Source organism: Acomys minous (assembly GCF_964271855.1).
Source record: "Acomys minous genome assembly, chromosome: 3".
In the NCBI taxonomy this organism is placed as follows: Eukaryota; Metazoa; Chordata; class Mammalia; order Rodentia; family Muridae; genus Acomys; species Acomys minous.
In genome coordinates, this window is record NC_140485.1 from 37,299,659 (window position 1) to 37,318,467 (window position 18,809).

At 37.5% G+C, this 18,809-nt stretch overlaps 1 protein-coding gene across 3 annotated transcripts in view; it reads left to right on the forward strand.

Annotated features, from left to right (window-relative positions):
- Window positions 1-18,809, forward strand: part of ANO3 (anoctamin 3) — a 236,171-nt gene that overhangs the window by 108,451 nt on the left and 108,911 nt on the right. For all 3 annotated transcript variants that reach the window (XM_084775285.1, XM_084775286.1, XM_084775287.1), the window contains one exon: window positions 10,642-10,800. In XM_084775285.1, coding sequence (XP_084631411.1) covers window positions 10,642-10,800 — 159 coding nt within the window. The remainder of the gene's footprint in view (window positions 1-10,641; window positions 10,801-18,809) is intronic.

Sequence of the window (18,809 nt, forward strand, 5' to 3'; positions counted from 1 at the left end):
TAAGGCTGCTATGAACATGGTTGAGCAAATTTTCTTGTGTGCTGGAGCATCTTCTGGGTATATTCCTAGGAGTGGAATAGTTGGGCCTTGAGGAAGCCCTATTCCCAGTTTTCTGAGATAGCACCAGATAGATTTCCAAAGTGGCTGTACTAGTTTGCATTCCCACCAGCAATGAAGGAGTGTTCCTCTCTCTCCACATCCTAGCCAGCATGTGTTGTCACTTGAATGTTTGATTTTACCCATTCTGATGGGTGTAAGATGGAATCTCAGCGTTGTTTTGATTTGCATTTCTCTGATGACTAGAGATATTGAGCATTTCTTTAAGTGTGTCTCAGCCATTTGATATTCCTCTGTTGAGAATTCTCTGTTTAGTTCCATGCCCCATTTCTCAATTGGGTTATTTGGTTTGGTGGCATTTAATTTCTTGAGTTCTTTATAAAGTTTGGATATTAGACCTTTGTCAGATGCAGGGTTGGTGAAGATTATTTCCCAGTCTGTAGGCTACCACTTTGTTCTTTTGACAGTGTCTCCTGCCTTACAGAAGCTTTTCAGCCTCATGAGGTCCTATTTATTAATTGTTGACATTAAGGCCTGGGCTGTTGGTGTTCTGTTCAGGAAGTTGTCTCCTGCGCCAATGTGTTCCAGGCTCTTCCCCACTTTTTCTTCTAACTGATTTAGTGTCTCTGGTTTTATATTGAGGTCTTTAATCCATTTGGACTTGAGTTTTGTGCATGGTGACAAGTAGGGGTCCAATTGCATTTTTCTACATGTAGAAATCCAGTTAGACCAGCACCATTTGTTGAAGATGCTATCCTTTTTCCATTGAATAGATTTGGCTTCTTTGTCAAAAATCAGGTGACTATATGTGTGTGGATTCATATCTTGGTCTTCAATTCAATTCCATTGATCAACCAGGCTATTGCTGTGCCAGTACCATGCTGTTTTAATTACTATTGCTTTATAGTACAGCTTGAGATCAGGTATGGAGATTCCTCCTGAGGATCTTTTATTGTATAAGATTGTTTTAGCTATTCTGGGTTTTTTGTTTTTCCATGTAAAGTTGAGAATTGACCTCTCAATGTCTTTAAAAAATTTTGTAGGTATTTTGATAGGGATTGTATTGAATCTGTAAATTGCTTTTGGTAAAATGGCCATTTTTACTATGTTTATTCTCCCGATCCACTAACAAGGGAGATTCCTCCATCTTCTCAAGTCACCTTCAATCTCTTTCTTTAGGGACTTAAAATTTTTTTCAAACAAGTCTTTCACTTGATTGGTTAGAGTTACTCCCAGGTATTTTAAATTGCTTGTGGCTAACGTAAAGGGTGTAGATTTCCTAATTTCTTCCACTGAATGATTGTCATTTGTATATAGGAAGGCTACTAATTTTTTTGAGTTAATTTTGTAACCAACCAGTTTGCTGAACGGGCTTATCATCTGAAGGAGTTCTCTTGTGTAATTTTGGGGGTCACTTATGTACACTATCATATCATCTGCAAATAAGGATAGTTTGACTTCTTCCTTTCACATTTGGATCCCCTTGATCCCCTTGATCCCCTTGTGTTGTCTTATTGCTCTGGCTAGGACTTCAAGAACTATATTGAAGAGATATGGAGAAAGTGGGCAGCCTTGTCTGGTCCCTGATTTTAGAGGAATTTCCTTGAGTATCTATCCATTTAATTTGATGTTGGCTTATTGGCTTGCTGTATATAGCCTTTATTATGTTTAGGAATGTGCCTTGTATCCCCGATCTCTCCAACACTTTAAACATGAATGGGTGTTGGATTTTGTCAAATGCTTTTTCTGCATCTAAGGAGATGATCATGTGGGTTTTTTCTTTAGTTTGTTTATATGGTGGATTACATTGATGGATTTCCATATATTAAACCATCCCTGCATGCCTGGAATGAAGCCTACCTGGTCATGATGAATGATATCTTTGATATGTTCTTGTATTCGTTTTGCGAGTATTTTATTGAGTATCTTTGCATCTATGTTCATAAGAGAAATTGGTCTGAAATTCTCCTTTTTTGTTGGGTCTTTGTGAGGTTTAGGCATCAACGTGACTGTGGCCTCATAGAAAGAATTTGGTAATGTTCCATCCAATTCTATCTTTTGGAGTAGCTTGAAGAGTATCGGTATTAGCTCCTCTTTGAAGGTCTGATAGAATTCTGCACTGAAACCATCTGGCCCTGGGCTTTTTTTGGTTGGGAGTCCATCAATGATTGCTTCTATTTCTATAGGAGAAATAGGCCTATTTAATTTATTTATCTGATCTTGATTCAATTTTGGCAAGTGGAATCAATAAAAAAAATTGGCCATTTCCCTTAAATTTTCAAATTTTGTGGCATATATACCTTTAAAGTAGGATCTTATGATTCTTTGTATTTCTTCGGTGTCTGTTGTTATGACTCCCTTTTCATTTCTGATTTTGTTGATTTGGATACTGTCCCTCTGCCTTTTAGTTAGTTTGGCTAGCGGTTTGTCTATTTTGTTGATTTTCTCAAAAAACCAGTTCCTGGTTTTGTTGATCCTTTGAATTGTTCTTTTTGTTTCTAATTTATAGATTTCAGCCCCGAGTTTGATTTTTTAAAGTAACTTGTAAAGCCTCTAGGATAGGATTAAGAAAAAATCCTATTTTGGATGTTGAGCATTTCTTGGCCATCTGATAGTCCTCTGTTGAGAACTCTCTGTTTAGTTTTGTGCTTCATTTTTTAGTTGGGTTATTTGGTTTGTTCGTGTTTTATTTCTTGAGTCTTTTATATATTTTGGATGCACAGTTGTTTAAGAACTTTTCCAAGTCTGTGGGCTGTCATTTCACTTTAATTACAGAGTCCTTGGCCTTAAAGAAACTTCTCAGTTTCATGAGGTCCCATTTATTAATTATTGATCATAGGGCTTGTGTTGTTGTTGTTCTATTCGGGAAGTTGTCTCCTGTGCCAATGAGTTCTGGGCTCTTCCCTACTTGGTCCACTGATAGTTTAGTGTATCTGGTGTTATGATGAAGTCTTTGATCCACTTGGACTTGAGTTTTGTGCAGGGTCATATACCTACTTGCCTTTTTCTACATGTAGACATACGGTTAGACCAGCAACACTTTTTAAGATGCTATCTTTTTTTATTGTATGGTTTTGACTCCCTTGTGAAACCTGAAGTGTTCAGGGGTTTATTTCTGTGATTTTGATTTGATTCTATTGATCAACCAGTCTATTTGAGTGCAAGTACCATGCAATTTTTATTACTAATTCTCTGTAATTATACTTGAAGTCAGGGATGGAGATACTTCCAGAAGTTCTTTTATTGTATAGGATAGTTTTAGCTACTCTGAGTTTTTTCCATGTTAAGTTTAAAATTGTTCTTGCAAGATTTGTAAAGAATTGTGTTGCCATTTTGATAAGAATTGCATCTACTTTGTACATTGTTTTTGGCAAGATGGCTATTTTTATTATGTTCATCTTACTGATCCATGAGCATGGGAGATCTATCCAACTTCTGATATATCTTCTTCAATTTCTTTCTTCAGAGACGTGAAGCTTCTGTCATACAGGTCTTTTACTTGCTTGGTTAGAGATACACCAAGATAGTTTATATAATCCGTAGCTATTCTGAAGGGTGCTGTTTTTCTAATTTCTTTCTCAGACAAGAATCAAGTAAGACTCAAGGGAAAAGGCTTAAATCTCATCAGAGGGGAAATAGAATAGACAGAAGTAGTAGTTGAAGAGAGTGGGAAAGGCAGGAGAGGGAGCACAGAGAGAAATTAGGTTGAGATCAGCCCTGGGGAGAATTTGGGACGAGAGGACAGAAAGCCTACAGAGAAAAGAGAAACTGTAGGTGGGCACATCTCTGTGACAAGCTAGAGACCCAAATCAAGGTAGATTTATGGGAGCATATGAGAGGGATTCTAGCTGAGATTCCTAATATCAGGGGCCACGGAGACTGAAGAGGACACCCTCTAACTAGACAAGGCTCCTAGTGGAGGGAGGGGAACACCAACTCAACCACAGAGACTTTGACCAAAATTTACCATGACTGCAAAATATGGCAGGGCAAAAATAGAGCAGATAAAGCAGGGATGAAGAGAATGCCCTGCCAATGCATAATGCATACTTACCTTGTAGAGGATACTTTGACTAATCTGTCCAGTGTGTCTCCTCAACACTGTGCTAAAGGAACCACAAAACCATGGAAAGTGAGTAGCCACAGTCATGTGTAAGTAGTGCAATCTTCTAAGATATCCTGAGACACCTCATTAAAAGACATCCAACTAAGTACTGCAAGATAAATAGAAAGATGGTAATTACAGCTTTACAGTAATTAAGACATGATGTGGCCCAAATGTCTGTCAACATTAGGAAACAGTACTTCTGTTGTATCCATACATTATATAATAATGCATGACAAGAAGAGAAATGCAAATGAATAAAAATTAGAAATGGATTTTACAGCTATAATTTTTCATGAAAGTAACTAGACATAAAATCATTTTATCTTTCTATTGGGATAAACTAAACATTTAATGACATACCCTTTGTTGTAAAAACTGAAGGAAAGTAAAATTAACAGAACCATAAAAGAAAAAATTATGGTTGTGTTGAGAGTTGAGTATGGAGTACATTGTGATTAAAAGGAGGATCTCAAAAGAATTTCTCAAAACTTCCTATTTCTGGAATTAATAGTTGTATAGATACTTATTTTGCAATGCTTCCTTAAACTGAATTTTACTGATATTTGCTATTGAATTGTGATTTATGGTATATATCATATAAGTATATGTAAGGAATATTTGCTTTATCTTTGCTGTTTCTATACTCAAAATGTTCACATCAATGTCTTACTTTTTTATTAATTTATTCTTGTTACATCTCAATGGTTATCCCATCCCTTGTATCAATGTCTTACTTTTTATCTATGGTATTAGCTCTGTCCTGCGAAAAATTATTTTTCTACAAACTTAAGGGTTATGGAATCACTGAAAAACAAGCAAAATTCTAAAACAAATGGATTAGATGCAAGCTTTATATGTATGCGTTTGTTGCATTTATGTGTGAATTTATTGTGTATATAATGAGGGTGCATATGTGTGTGTGTGTGTGTGTGTGTGTGTGTGTGTGTGTGTGTTCTTGGCATAGCATGTACACAGTGGTCTGAAAACAGCTTACAGGAGTTGCATCTTTCTTTTCACCTGGCTCTTTCACCATGTGGATTCTAGGGATGGAACTCATGTTGTAACCCTTGTCAGTGTACAGATTAATATGCTTAACTAACTTCCTGGCCCCATATAATTTTCCAACATTTTCCTTACAGTGAAAAACAACATTTTTGTGATCTTTCAAATGAGATAGTAATATTTCTCATGCATTGTCTCATTAAGCCACAGTCATACATAATCTTTATCCATTGATAACATTATTACTCTAATTTACAAGCTGTAGAAACATAGACTGAGCACCGTTAAAGTAAACAAATCGAGACTCAGTTAATTGAAACCCAATTATTTTAATCCTGATTTAAATACCTCAAACAATGTATCAGATTGAATTTTACTAAATCGAAAGTGTGGCCCAATGATAATCAGAAATCAGTCATAAACTGATGACATGATCTAATATTATGCTCTACTCCTTATTGATTTGATTAAGATCACCAAGATAATGTAATCCCTCCTGGCTACTAGAACCCATTAAAATGGTTTCCTGATTCTGTATCCTATTATTCAAGTCCTTCTATGAATTCCTCTATATTCTGTTTTGAGTACTTTATTAGCATATGATGCACATATGCACATCCAAAAGATATGGAAAAAGTACTGTCAAAGTCATGCAGTATTACACCAGTACCCCAGAGAGTGGGGAAATAAGTAAAACCCTGAGATTCATACTGGACGGGGAGACCTTCACTCTGCCCACTGGTCACGGTGCATTTTAGACCTCATCAACCATAGAACACCTTCAAGGAGGAAGAAGAGTGCAGAAATCATGAAACACAAGACTTGGTTTGTGAAGTCTTAATAGCTGCTCAATCACTAAATGCACATGGTGGATTTGGGGAACATCTCCAAGGCTACATGTAAACATCCCTGGAAACACTCAATATCTTACTTCTTACACTTGGGAATTAGCATGGCTCATAGCATATATTTAGTGTCCAATAAATGTTTATTAGATTCAAAGTAACATATCTACCCTATCCAATATATATGCACATATATATTGTTACACATAAATATACTGCTTTTATTTTTTAAATGTTTTAGTAGACAAACCTCCACTATTATTTTTCAAAAGTGCTAAAATCTTTGTAAGGTTTCTTTCTCGACATGATTCGTAAGTCACAGTTTCGTGAGATATTATTTAAGATCAGCTTTTCTGAAAGTTTCTGAGATCCATGGCTTTCAAATGCATGAAGGATTATTTTCAATTGCTTGGAAGTTAAGCAGTTTTCTATTAACCTTTCCAGTTCTACAATAAATGTCATTACCAAAACCAATGTAGAGAGGAAATTTGATGTATCCTGGCTTACACTTACTTCCAGGTTATGACTCATCACTGAGGGAAGGTAGGGCAGGAACTCAGGAACTGAAGCACAAGCTATGAAGAATGCTGCTCAATGGTGCTTTCCTGGCTCATGTTCAACTAGCATGCACACACAGAACAGGTCCCCTTGCCTAGGAATGATGCTGCTCACAGCGGGTTGGGCACCTTCATATCAATCATCACCCAAGACATTTCTCCACAGACATGACCATGTGCCAGTCTCATTGAAACAGTTCTTCATTTCAGGGTCCCACTGAAATTTCAAAAAACAAATGCCTCTAATCATGTAGCTATATAGAACTTATATGAAAAGATCTTCAAACATTGCCTTGCTTTCTCTTGGTATTTTGATATCTATGCTGTATTGTGTATAAGAAAACAGGAAAATCATTATCTATAATTTAGATTTCACAAAATAATTGGATGATGATCTGAAGCACAGGTTAATGCAGTTTCTGTCTGTGTTTACTCACACAGCTGGCAAATGGGTGTACAACTGAAGGTCACTTATTAATAAGATATCAATTGTAGAAATATTCAGGTATTTCTTTAAATGAGTTTAAGACCCACTTGCTTAAAACTAGAAAAACAGATATCTGTAGCAACCACTTTCATTTTTCACTTTATGCTATTATCAAAACAATATTAAGTATTTGTAGGCTTTGAATTTTTTACAAACCTATTTTATTTGAGGTTCTTTAATGCTTATACCTCCCTTCCAAGCCACCTACCCTAGATAGGAGAGAAAAGAGGCTAAAGGGTACAGGAGAAGTAGACCTTTTTAAACTCAGTTCCTTGGAGCAATTCCACTTTCATCATCGGGATTTAAGCAGACCCTTTAAAGAGCAACTTCAGCAAAAGTGACTGCAACCACAGCACCCAAACCCAGAACCTTGAAGCGTTCTCTGGAAAATTTCTCTCCAGGAATGTCCTGAAGCAGAGTGATGAAAAGCCAAATGAGGGGAAGCAATAGAAACCAAAAAGCCAAGCCTCTTGACTTTGTTGGCTGGGAAGAACTGCAACCTTTAAACCAAATAAAACCTTTCTCCCACAAGTTACTTTTGGTCACTGTCTTATCACATCAAAAGAAAAGCAAACTAGACCAATTACCTTTATAAAATTCTGATTCTACCGGCCTAAAACTGTCAGTAAAAACTTGAGTATTTCATACAATGATAAAATTTATCAGGTGCAAAGGAAAAGAATATTAGAGAAAGTGGGATCATTATGCATAACCTTGGAAGACCTGAAAGAAAGGTGCCACCTGGCCTCATCGACAGCGCTGGGGACCACTCAGTACATCATAGAGAGAAGCAAGGTAACTCAGGCTGTTACAATAATTTAATCAAAAGGTTATCAGAGTTGCAGAATGAAAACAGGATAAACGTTGAAAAAGAGGGAACACATTGATTATACATAGTTGTTGGGACCCCAGTTAAAATGCTTAAGTAGGTGGTCCTTCTGGTTTAACTGTTTTGTTTCCGATACCTGGGCATTTGTAAGACTTCTGTGTATTCAGATCAAGATGCACCTAAAAGGCTATGTGTGATTAAATTAAACAAGCTTCAAAACACTTAGTAAAACGTGCGGTCCACACTAAGCTACCACCAGTAAATGAGTGGTAGCTATTATTGTCAGTGTTGCGTAAGGCCTTGGTATACCTACTGGTGTTGATTACGTGATTCTGAGAACCTCATAGTGGCTTGGGCCACAACACTGGATGTTTCAGTATCATCAATCTGGTTCAGAAAACCTGAGGACTGCAAAATAACTGTCTCTCAGTTGGTTGTGGAGGCCTGAAAACACTAATTCTAATATCACCAAAAGAAACAGCAGCTGCAGCAAGGGGGAGGCCAAGGAAGCAAGGAGCAAATGACCCCCCTTCTGCAATGGCTTTTTTTTTGTACTGCTACAAGAAGGCGTCATCCATATTTGGGGTGGTTTTCCCACATCAGTTAAAGAAATCTGAGCAACTGCTCAGCTGAGGTTCCCTACACAGGTAATTTGTTGCAAGTGGATAGTAAAACCAACCATCTTAGTGCTATTAAAATACTTAATAAAATATTCCTAGAAATCTCGTTAATTTTCTATTCACTAAAAATGTCTATGTACCATAGATTTTTGTCCTTGAGCTCATGGGTCTCTAGGAAGTGAAATCTCACAGTCTCACAGTGGACTACTCCATCTGCTTAGCAGAACATACCAGGACTCCTGAAAGGCATAACCTGTTCGGGGTGACATTCTTGTTCCAATCCTTTTGCTTTCTTCGTCTGAAAGTCTTCTTGCTTTTTAATTCCACGAACACCACTTTCTTGGGTCCTCAGGTTTCTGGATCTCTTCCTAATCAGGCTCTTCATAGTCATTAACTGTGCCTTCATCTAAAACTGTGCTAGCTCCCGGGTGCCATGCTGTTTGTCTGAATGTCTAGAATGCGTATCTAGGAAACATAGAGTAGTAAGCTTACACAGTCATGCAAATAATTGGGAAGGACGTAGAGAATGGAGGACAGCCAGATACTAGCGATGAATGTGGACCTGGTTCAAGGCCTTGCTCTTCTCTGTGATCTTGGGCATTCGAATGGTACGTCACCCATAATAAAGTCATCAAGAAATGTCTTGACAGTTAAATCTGCTTTTGCTTAGTAATTTATGTCCTGTCCAACTTTGATATGATAGCTTTAATTTTAACTTATATTTATTTTTTGTTTTGTTTTACAAAAACTGATTTATAAATGAATGAAAACTTAGCCACTGTGGTAAAGGTTAACAACAGAACTGTCACTTATAACTTCTGGAAAGGAGAAGATGAGTTTTCTCTAATTGACACTGGGTATATTAACCACACCAGACAGACCTCATGTTCAGGAGTACCTGACTAACATATAATTGGAAATCACAGCATTTTGTGCACTTTTATTTGGTTACAGTTTAGTTGGGGTATTTGGGTTTTGGGGTTTGGTGTGTTATTTTGATTTTAGTTAATGTTATTGGAGTTTTTGTTTGGGTATGAATACGATCAAAAAGTTTAAATTTAAATTTTGTTTTAAAAAATAAAAATATAATGAAAAATAAGATAATGATACAACCTGTAAGTCTTCATGGTATTTTATAAGGCCGATGTTGGAGGGGATTATAGGGCATTAGTTAATATATTTTAAGATGAATCTTAGGAAGACAGTGTCAAGCTGGAAATCTACCAGTTCATAAAAATAGCTTCAGATATTGACAACAGCAATACAAGATGCTTCAAACTGCCTTGTGGATAGATATAAGGAGTGCACATGTATGCTACAGTGCAAGAGCTAAGGTCAAACTTCAGTTCTGATATTTCTACCTTGTTTGAAGGACTGGCTGTTGTCTCTGCATTAGCCAGGCTAGTTGACCCTAGAAACTAATAAAACTCTCTGGTCTCCCTCCATTTTCATACTGAGGCCCCATGGGTCACTAAAAAAGTGCATTTTCGTGGTTACCTTTACGTGAATTCTGAAGATCCACAGGCAATTCCTGGGGGTTGCTCAGCAAGCATTTTTACAACCTGAGCCACCTCTTCAGCATCTTCAACCAGATTTGATGAGCTAGCTATGAGTTTTGATGAGTGCAGTATTTCCATCACTTTACAATCATATCCTAAAAGTGAACGTTCCCAGAGGCTTGCAGTACAGGAGTTGTTTGGTCTCAGCATTATACACAAAGGTTTTGAAAAGCAGTGGCTTGTGTAAGTTTTAAATAACACATAGTTTTACTTCTTTCAACTTCAGTGTCTTTATCTTTGAAATTTAAGTTGTGAATCAACACGAGGAGTATGAAAATAATTGTCTCTAGACATGGCTTACTCAATATAAAAAGATATAATAGCTGGCCGTTTTACAGAGACTTTTGAGTAAAACTTATGCCATATCAGGGATCAGCCATCAAATTACAATCTTAATTACAAACTTGCTAGCTTGTCTCCTAACATAGATTGTAGACTAGCTAGAATATATTTCCGTACACCTCAGTAGAAGCATAAAACACAAAATATTTTTCTGGTATCAGTTACTAGTGCTTATAACGAGTATGCATGATTATCTAACTCACACTATTAACCAGTGTTCTTTTTCTTCTTACAGAATGAAATGAATTACATAGCATCCAGTGGACTCTTATTCAAAGATGGCAAAAAGCGAATTGATTACATCCTGGTTTATCGAAAGGCAAACATACAATACGACAAAAGAAACACGTTTGAAAAGAACCTGAGAGCAGAGGGCTTGATGTTGGAGAAAGAGGTAAACACTTTCCAATTATTGGTTTTGTAGACTAATATCCTGAAATAGATATTATCAATCATATTTTAATCTATATGGTCTATGCTATGGAATTTTATAAAATTTACTCAATTTCCCAAGTGTAAAATGAATACATAAGCACTGTCCCATTAAAATATGTATTTGTTTTTCTTCTATGTTTTATGTACATTTTAAATATTTTTCAAAGTGTATGGATATTTTTGCAGTTTTGAAAATTCAATACATAATGACTGTGAATGTGCAAAGTAGGAAATTCTGTGTTATGATAACTAAAATCTTGAAGGGAAATGTTTTTCAACTGCTGAAATGCAAGTTTGACAGCTGGAAGTGTGGGCACTGACTTTCACTACCCTCTTTCCTTTGTGTATTTATAAGAATCCATTTAAAGGACTATTTTTTTCATTCCAATAATACAATAAAAAGACCAAGGCCTCTGGAAAAGAAAACATAGAAAGGAATAAAAGCATAATTTTTATAGTCCCATGAGGCTAAAATTCCAACTTTTCTTGTATTAGTTAGAAATTCTATGATAATTTGTTTTTAAGCATCTATTTTATTGATTTTTAATTATTATGGGTCTGTGGTGCTTATGTGTGTATACATACGTGCAGGTGTTCTTGGGCGCCAGAGGCATTGGGTCTCTTATGCTTGGAATTCTAGGCAGTTGTAAGCCACCTAACATTGGTTTTGGGAACTGAACTCTGGTCCTCTGCAAGAGCACTAGCCTTTCTAAATCACTGAGCCATGTCTCCAGTTTGAGCCTAAGAATTTTCAAATGGGCAGGTGACAAACACTGCGAGATGGTATTTAAGAAGCATATACAGGGGGAAGAGGTCTCCCTCAGTCATAGTCATAGGGGAAGGGACTAAGGGGAAAATGAGTGGGAGGGAAGAATGGGAGAATACAAGGGATGGGATAACAATTGAGATATAATATGAATAAATTAATAAAATATATTAGAATGAAAAAAAAAGAAATTATGTTTGAGCTATATTCCCAAACTCTTTGAAAACACTTGTGAGAGACACTGGTATTTATAAATGAGGTTTTCATTTCAGCAAAATTGCACCATTTTCTTCTTAAATAATAATCTTATTCCTTGAAATTATAACATATTACATCCTATCTCTCTTCCCTGTCCTCCCTCCAGGCCCTGCTATACACAGACTTGAACTGTCACAGATTCATGGCCTCTTTTTCTTTGTTGTTAGACACACACACATGATCACACAATCACACAACAATCACACAGATATATACAATCTTGGGTCAAATAACTTGGTACTAGATAACTAATTGGGGACTCTTCCTTGAAATATATTTTATCACATTAGAAAAAGGAAACCTCAAATGTAAAACAAACAAACAAACCAATGAAAAGTCAAGAAAAATGAAAAATTCAGAGCCAGGGTCCACGTTGCTACTCAAATAAATCTTTTTGTCTTTAGAATTTCCTAACAATTGGTTTCCTTCTACTTGCTTCTCAATACATTTTATGTACATAAACAAATTACCATTAATATCTACAGACAACTTAGTTCTTTGACTCTGTTTAATATTTGTATAGCATTTATTTATTTATTTATTTATTTATTTATTTATTTATTACGTGTGTGTTCTGTTATGTGTGTGAGCATCACAAATGTGGCTTAGCACATGTAGCAGTCAAAGGGAATGTGAAGAAGTAGGTTCTTTCCCTTTACTTTCTTGGTTCAGGAATCAAACTCATTTCATCTGGCTTGGCTACAAACACCTTCACCATTACACACTGATCCATCTGGTCAGCCCCTTATCTTATATTTTAAATTTGATTTTACATAGTTTATCTTTCTTGATATAGCTGTACAAAAGACCTATGAACATAATTTTTATAGTGATAAAGTGTTTAAGTTTAGTTGATTAGGATTTGATTCATTATTTATGGTTTCATATATTACATCAACCTGTTATGAAAAATAGACTATAAGTAAACAAAAATATTTTTAAAGCAAGCACTCTAACATTATATATAAAAAAATATTGTTTCAAGATAGTTAAGACTTCTTCAAGTTTCTTGTTTTATGTCTTCTAATACTGAAATAACAAATTACCACCAGTTTGGCATTCTAAAATAAAACCCATTTTGTTCACTCAGAATTTTTTAGGGAGAAGTTTGACAGGAAGTGATTGAGCTGTTTGCTCAGTTTCTCTGCGGAACATGAACCGGCATAAATCAGACTGTTTCCAGGATGTCTTTGTGCCTGGACCTAGAACACTCTGAAACTTTCAGAGTTGTGGCATAACTCAGTTCCTGAGGACTGGGTACCCACTGCTTTGTTAAATTTCAGCCCTTAGAAGGCATCACTCATTTTTTTGCTATGTAGCCATTTAGTTTGCAAAACCACTAGTGAGGTATTTTACCTGCATCCTTATGTTAGTCTTAATATATCTTTTCAGGGAGAGACTAGTCCTTTTTATGAACTCATAGCCCATGGATACCCCATGGATATGAGTTCCTTATTTAAAGACATCAAATGTGATGTGTAACATAATAATCTAATTTTGAAGTGTCATTTGACACAGCCACATATACCATGGATTCTCATGGGCAAGTACAACTAAGAACAGAGATCTGAGAGCTCTGCCCACAATTAAAACATCAGCACCCTTCATTCCTCCATCTAAGCAAGTGGCTTACATGATAGACTATAACCTAAGCATACTTTGAAATAAAATGCTATTCTAGTTTAGGACTCATTACTATGCAAATACTCATAGATATCTGAGATATTAAACCCACTGGGGATTTTTCCTTCTTTAATTTATTTATGTGTTCATTTTACATCCCAATCACAACCTGACTCCCTCCTCGCCTCCCAGTCCTACCCTCCCACCCACTTCCCCCATAACCCAAGACCCAAGTACCAACCCACCTGGCACATCAGGACTAAGCACCCCTTATTTCACTCAGGCAAGGCATCCATGCTAGAATAATGGCACCCAGAGATAGGCAACAGAGTCCAATTCAGAGACAGCTCCTGCTCCAATTGTGAAGTCACCCACCTGAGGGCCAAGCAGCATTAGATTCATACGTGTAGGGGACCCAGAACCAGTCCTAACATGCTTTTTGGATGGTAGTTCGGTCTCTATGAGCTCCAATGGGTCCAAGTTACTTTACTCTGTAAGGTTTTCTTGTGATTCCTTTGATCCCTCTAGTTCCCTCAATCCTTCCCCCAACTCTTCCATAAGACTCCAAGATAGGCTTAAGGTTTAGCTAAGGGTCTCTGTATCTATTTTCATCTTCTGCTGGATGAAATCTCTCAGAGGACAGTCACGCTAGGTTCCTATCTTCAAGGATAGCAGAGTATGATCAGTAGTGTCAGGGGTTGGGTCCCTCCAGTGGGGTGGGTCACAAGTCAGGGGTTGGGTCCCTCCAGTGGGGTGGGTCACAAGTCAGGGGTTGGGTCCCTCCAGTGGGGTGGGTCACAAGTCAGGGGTTGGGTCCCTCCAGTGGGGTGGGTCACAAGTCAGGGGTTGGGTCCCTCCAGTGGGGTGGGTCACAAGTCAGGGGTTGGGTCCCTCCAGAGGGGTGGGTCACAAGTCAGGGGTTGGGTCCCTCCAGTGGGGTGGGTCACAAATCAGGGGTTGGGTCCCTCCAGTGGGGTGGGTCACAAGTCAGGGGTTGGGTCCCTCCAGTGGGGTGGGTCACAAGTCAGGGGTTGGGTCCCTCCAGTGGGGTGGGTCACAAGTCAGGGGTTGGGTCCCTCCAGTGGGGTGGGTCACAAGTCAGGGGTTGGGTCCCTCCAGTGGGGTGGGTCACAAATCAGGGGTTGGGTCCCTCCAGTGGGGTGGGTCACAAGTTAGGGGTTGGGTCCCTCCAGTGGGGTGGGTCACAAGTCAGGGGTTGGGTCCCTCCAGAGGGGTGGGTCACAAGTCAGGGGTTGGGTCCCTCCAGTGGGGTGGGTCACAAATCAGGGGTTGGGTCCCTCCAGTGGGGTGGGTCACAAGTCAGGGGTTGGGTCCCTCCAGTGGGGTGGGTCACAAGTCAGGGGTTGGGTCCCTCCAGTGGGGTGAGTCACAAGTTGGGCATTGGTTGGCAATTCCCTCAATCTCTATTCTGTCTTTTATCCCTACATATCTTGTAGCCAGGAAAAAATTTGGGTTAAGAGCTTTGTTGCTAAAGTTGACGTCCCCCTTCCTCCAGAGGGAGTTCTGCCTGCCTAAAGAATGTGGTCACTTCAGTCTCAGTATCCCTACTGCTTGGAGTCTCAGCTGGGGTCACCTCCATATTTTCTCAGGATCCTCCTCTATGCCAGATCTCCGGCTCGTCCCAGAGATGCCACAACACCAATTTCCCTTCTCTCTCTGAGTCCTCTCATCCAAATCCACTGTTTTAACGCTAGTGATACAGAACAGTGGTAGAGCCCTTACATGCTCTGAGTGCTCAAAGATGTCAGTTCAGTGGTCAGTAGTCACCTCATAAAAAGCAACAACAACAACAACAACAACAATTCAGTTTTAATTAATTAAGAATTAACTCAGCATTACTTAATTAAGAATTATTTAGAACAATAGTTTTCAATGCTTTGCCATTGAACGCTATGGACTCTAGATACGATTTTGTTTCAGAAATATTTTGTTAAAAATATTTAGGGCTTGTTATTAGATGGAAGAAAAAACAATTTTGTGAAAAATGTTGCAAGACATGGCTTCATTAGCTGAAATATGGAGTTTAGGACATCCGTTCATGCTTTATAAATACATTTACACCAGACCTAAGCTCTGAATCTGACAGAAAGATCTCAAATGGTCATTAAGTTGTATGTCAGTGTAAGCAGTTTCTAGAGAAAATCATCATCAAGAGACAATGGAAATGTGAGGGCCAACTTTATGCAGAAGAAGGTGATTTTTCACCTTGACATTTGTGTCTTGTAATTCAGTTCATAGCATCAGTGTGCCTGACTCCTTGACATGGGAAACGCCTTGAGGGACCACATACTCTTATCCTTGTTCTGTATTCAAATCTTGAAGAATGGCTTTGTGATAACATAATTTCTAAGGTTCCTATTTTCTTGGGAGTAAAGGTTCTTCCTCTTGGGAATTTTAGGTGGAATAATTAATAATGAGAAGTGTGGTGGTTGTGGGGGTTTTATTCCTCTGAGATGCAGGCTTTCAGCTGTGGTGAGCAGAATAGACCCAGATTGGCAGCTGTTGATTTTTCTCCTTGACAGCACCACCCTGTTATGGATAGCATCACCTCACCTGCTCCCTACAGAGAATGAAACCAGTTGTGTTTTTGTTTTCAAATGGAGGTAAAACAAAAGAGACATTAAGCTGGGAAGCTATTTTTAAAAACTATCATTTTATACTGATTAAAACGATCTTTCAGTGTGTATGCACTTAAAGCCAAGGCACAAAAGTGAGACACACTGTAGCTGTATGCACTTAGCTTGACATTTTACTCAACGATGGCAGTCACTGCAGTGCAAAATCCCTCCTTCCAAAGCAGCCCCTTATTTTAGATGATTAGATTACTTCACATCAAGAGCTTGACAGCAATGAATTAACAACCTGCAAGAGGTAAGCTGTTCACAGTGCTGTTTTGGATCCTGACATAATGCTCCATTGTAGGATAGTCAGGCTTAATAGATTTCTTGTTTTCCATACTTCTTGCTCAGGTATAAGTTGGGCAGAATGTAGATTCAAAATAAGGTAGCTCACCAGGCATGGCCAAACACATCTGTAGCCTCAGCTCTCAGGAAACTGTGTCAGGAGGATCATGAGTAAAGGACAAACTGGTTCTACACAATTAGTTCCAGACAAGCCCAGGATAGATAATAAGACCTTATTTGACAATAATCAATCATGATAATAAAATAATAATATTAACAGCACAATGATAATAGTAGTAGTAATAATAGTAAATTAAGTGAAAGCTAATTCATTCATTCATCTTTTCAGTGCATGGTCAGTGAGTCTGACGTGGAACAAGATACATGGATATAGAAACACATATGTCTTCTCTTGTAGTGCATAATAGAAGGAGGAAACACTATAGGAAAGAGGGGAAATTCATGCAAGAAGACTTAGACCAACAGGAAGTAGCCGTGAGTGCGGTGGAAGGGCCGTGAATGAGGCAGTAGCGGCAAAATCTCTACACATGGGATCATTTTAAGTAGTGGCTGGGACTAGAAGTAAATCTCTCCCCAAAGCTAACTGTTGTACAGACACATGTGTTTATATATTATAACCAGTTTATGTTATCAGAGAACAATATTTACGTATTTGACTTATATCTTGATTCAAGTCACTGTACATCTGAAAATCAGAAGACCAACTATCTTTTAAATGTTATAGAGAGAGCAAATGGTATAGTCAGAATTTGTTGTTGAATATCTAGGAACTAAACATCATGCTTTTCCTACACTGCCATGTAATTAAATATGGGTAGACAGGAATAAAGGAAGGTAAGTCGTTCTCTGCAAGTGAGACAGTGATTGATAGAAGTACAATAGTGAGCATCTTGATTTCAAAGGTACGGCTTTGATTAGCAGTCGAAAATTATTTTATACTATAAGGTAGAAGAAGTATAATAGGACATAAAATGTGCCTCTCATTTGTTCATGATGGAAGAATTGTTTTAGTAGAGGGCTTACGTTATCTGCTTTAAGTTTTTATTTACTTACTTGTTTTTATTTTCCTTCATGGTGCTGAAGTTCAAATATAGACCTGAAAAATGCTAAGTTGGCCCCTCATTAGTCTATGGGAGTTGTAGCCACAAAAGATTTTTTTTTGTTTTTTTGTCATGCCTCTATAGTAACCTCTCCATTGATTCTGGAGCAGTCAGTACAAAGAACCTGGTAATATAAATGTCAAAGTATTCTCTTTTAGTTTGATAAGTGATGGATGTCTAGATGGATTATAAATAAGTTTTATTGTTATTTGAATGAATAAGTAGTGGTTGTACACAATTTGCAACATTAATAGATACAAAAGTGTGTGTGTGTATGTATAATTATAGAAGAAAAAAGTTATGAATTTGAGGTGGTGAGGGTTACAAGGGAGTTGAATGTGGATAGAAGGGTTGGAAATTTTATAAATGCATGAAATTATAAAAAATAACTTAAAATTATAGTCACTTTTTCTAAGCATACTAATATGCTTAATGTTGGACTAAATTTAAGGACCTATATAAACTTAACATACCATGTCTACCTCTGGCATTGTCAGTTACAATTTTCACATATTTGCCTTCAAATAGAAACAAACATTTTTAAGCAGGAAGGATGCTTCAGAAATTAAGCTGGCATTTAATCATTTAAACAGTCTATTTTCCTCTGGGTAGAATCTCTGGACACAGTAAGTAATTGGAGGATTTGACAGTTACTTCAAAATTGGAGCAGGAGAATAAATAAATTAATTAGTTAAAGATTTCTGATGATTTTCAATGTTTTATGAATTCGTTCTCTGAGTGAAAACAGAGGTCTTAGTTACCTGTCCATGAAGAATAACTTGGAACTTTTAGTTTTGTTGTAACTGCTCTGAATGGAAAATCAATATAAAAATGATCAATATAAGAACATTAACTAATGGATAATGACGTCTATTTCCTCATATGGTGATCAAGCACTCATTAGCCCTTGCACTTAGTAAACAAGCATGACATCACCTTTTTACAAAAGAAAGGATTTCATTAAAGATCAGCCATTAAGAAGACATCAAGTGTGCCTTTTCTATGGGCTGGGATTGGGGGAATCCATAGATAGGAGGGGAGAGAAAATCTTATTGCTGATTTGATCATGAGAAAGGAAAGTATTAACGTTCTTTTGTGCAGGCAGAGATAAGTACCATGCTTATTCATGAGTGTCATATTTCTTTCCAGGGGAGTTATCATGTTCTGTGTGGGAATTCTGAGTCTGTGATATCAAAGTCCAGGTTTCGGATGAATAACTTTCTTTTATGGATGTCCATCAGTCTTCAACCTACTTTGAATGGACTATGAAGCCATT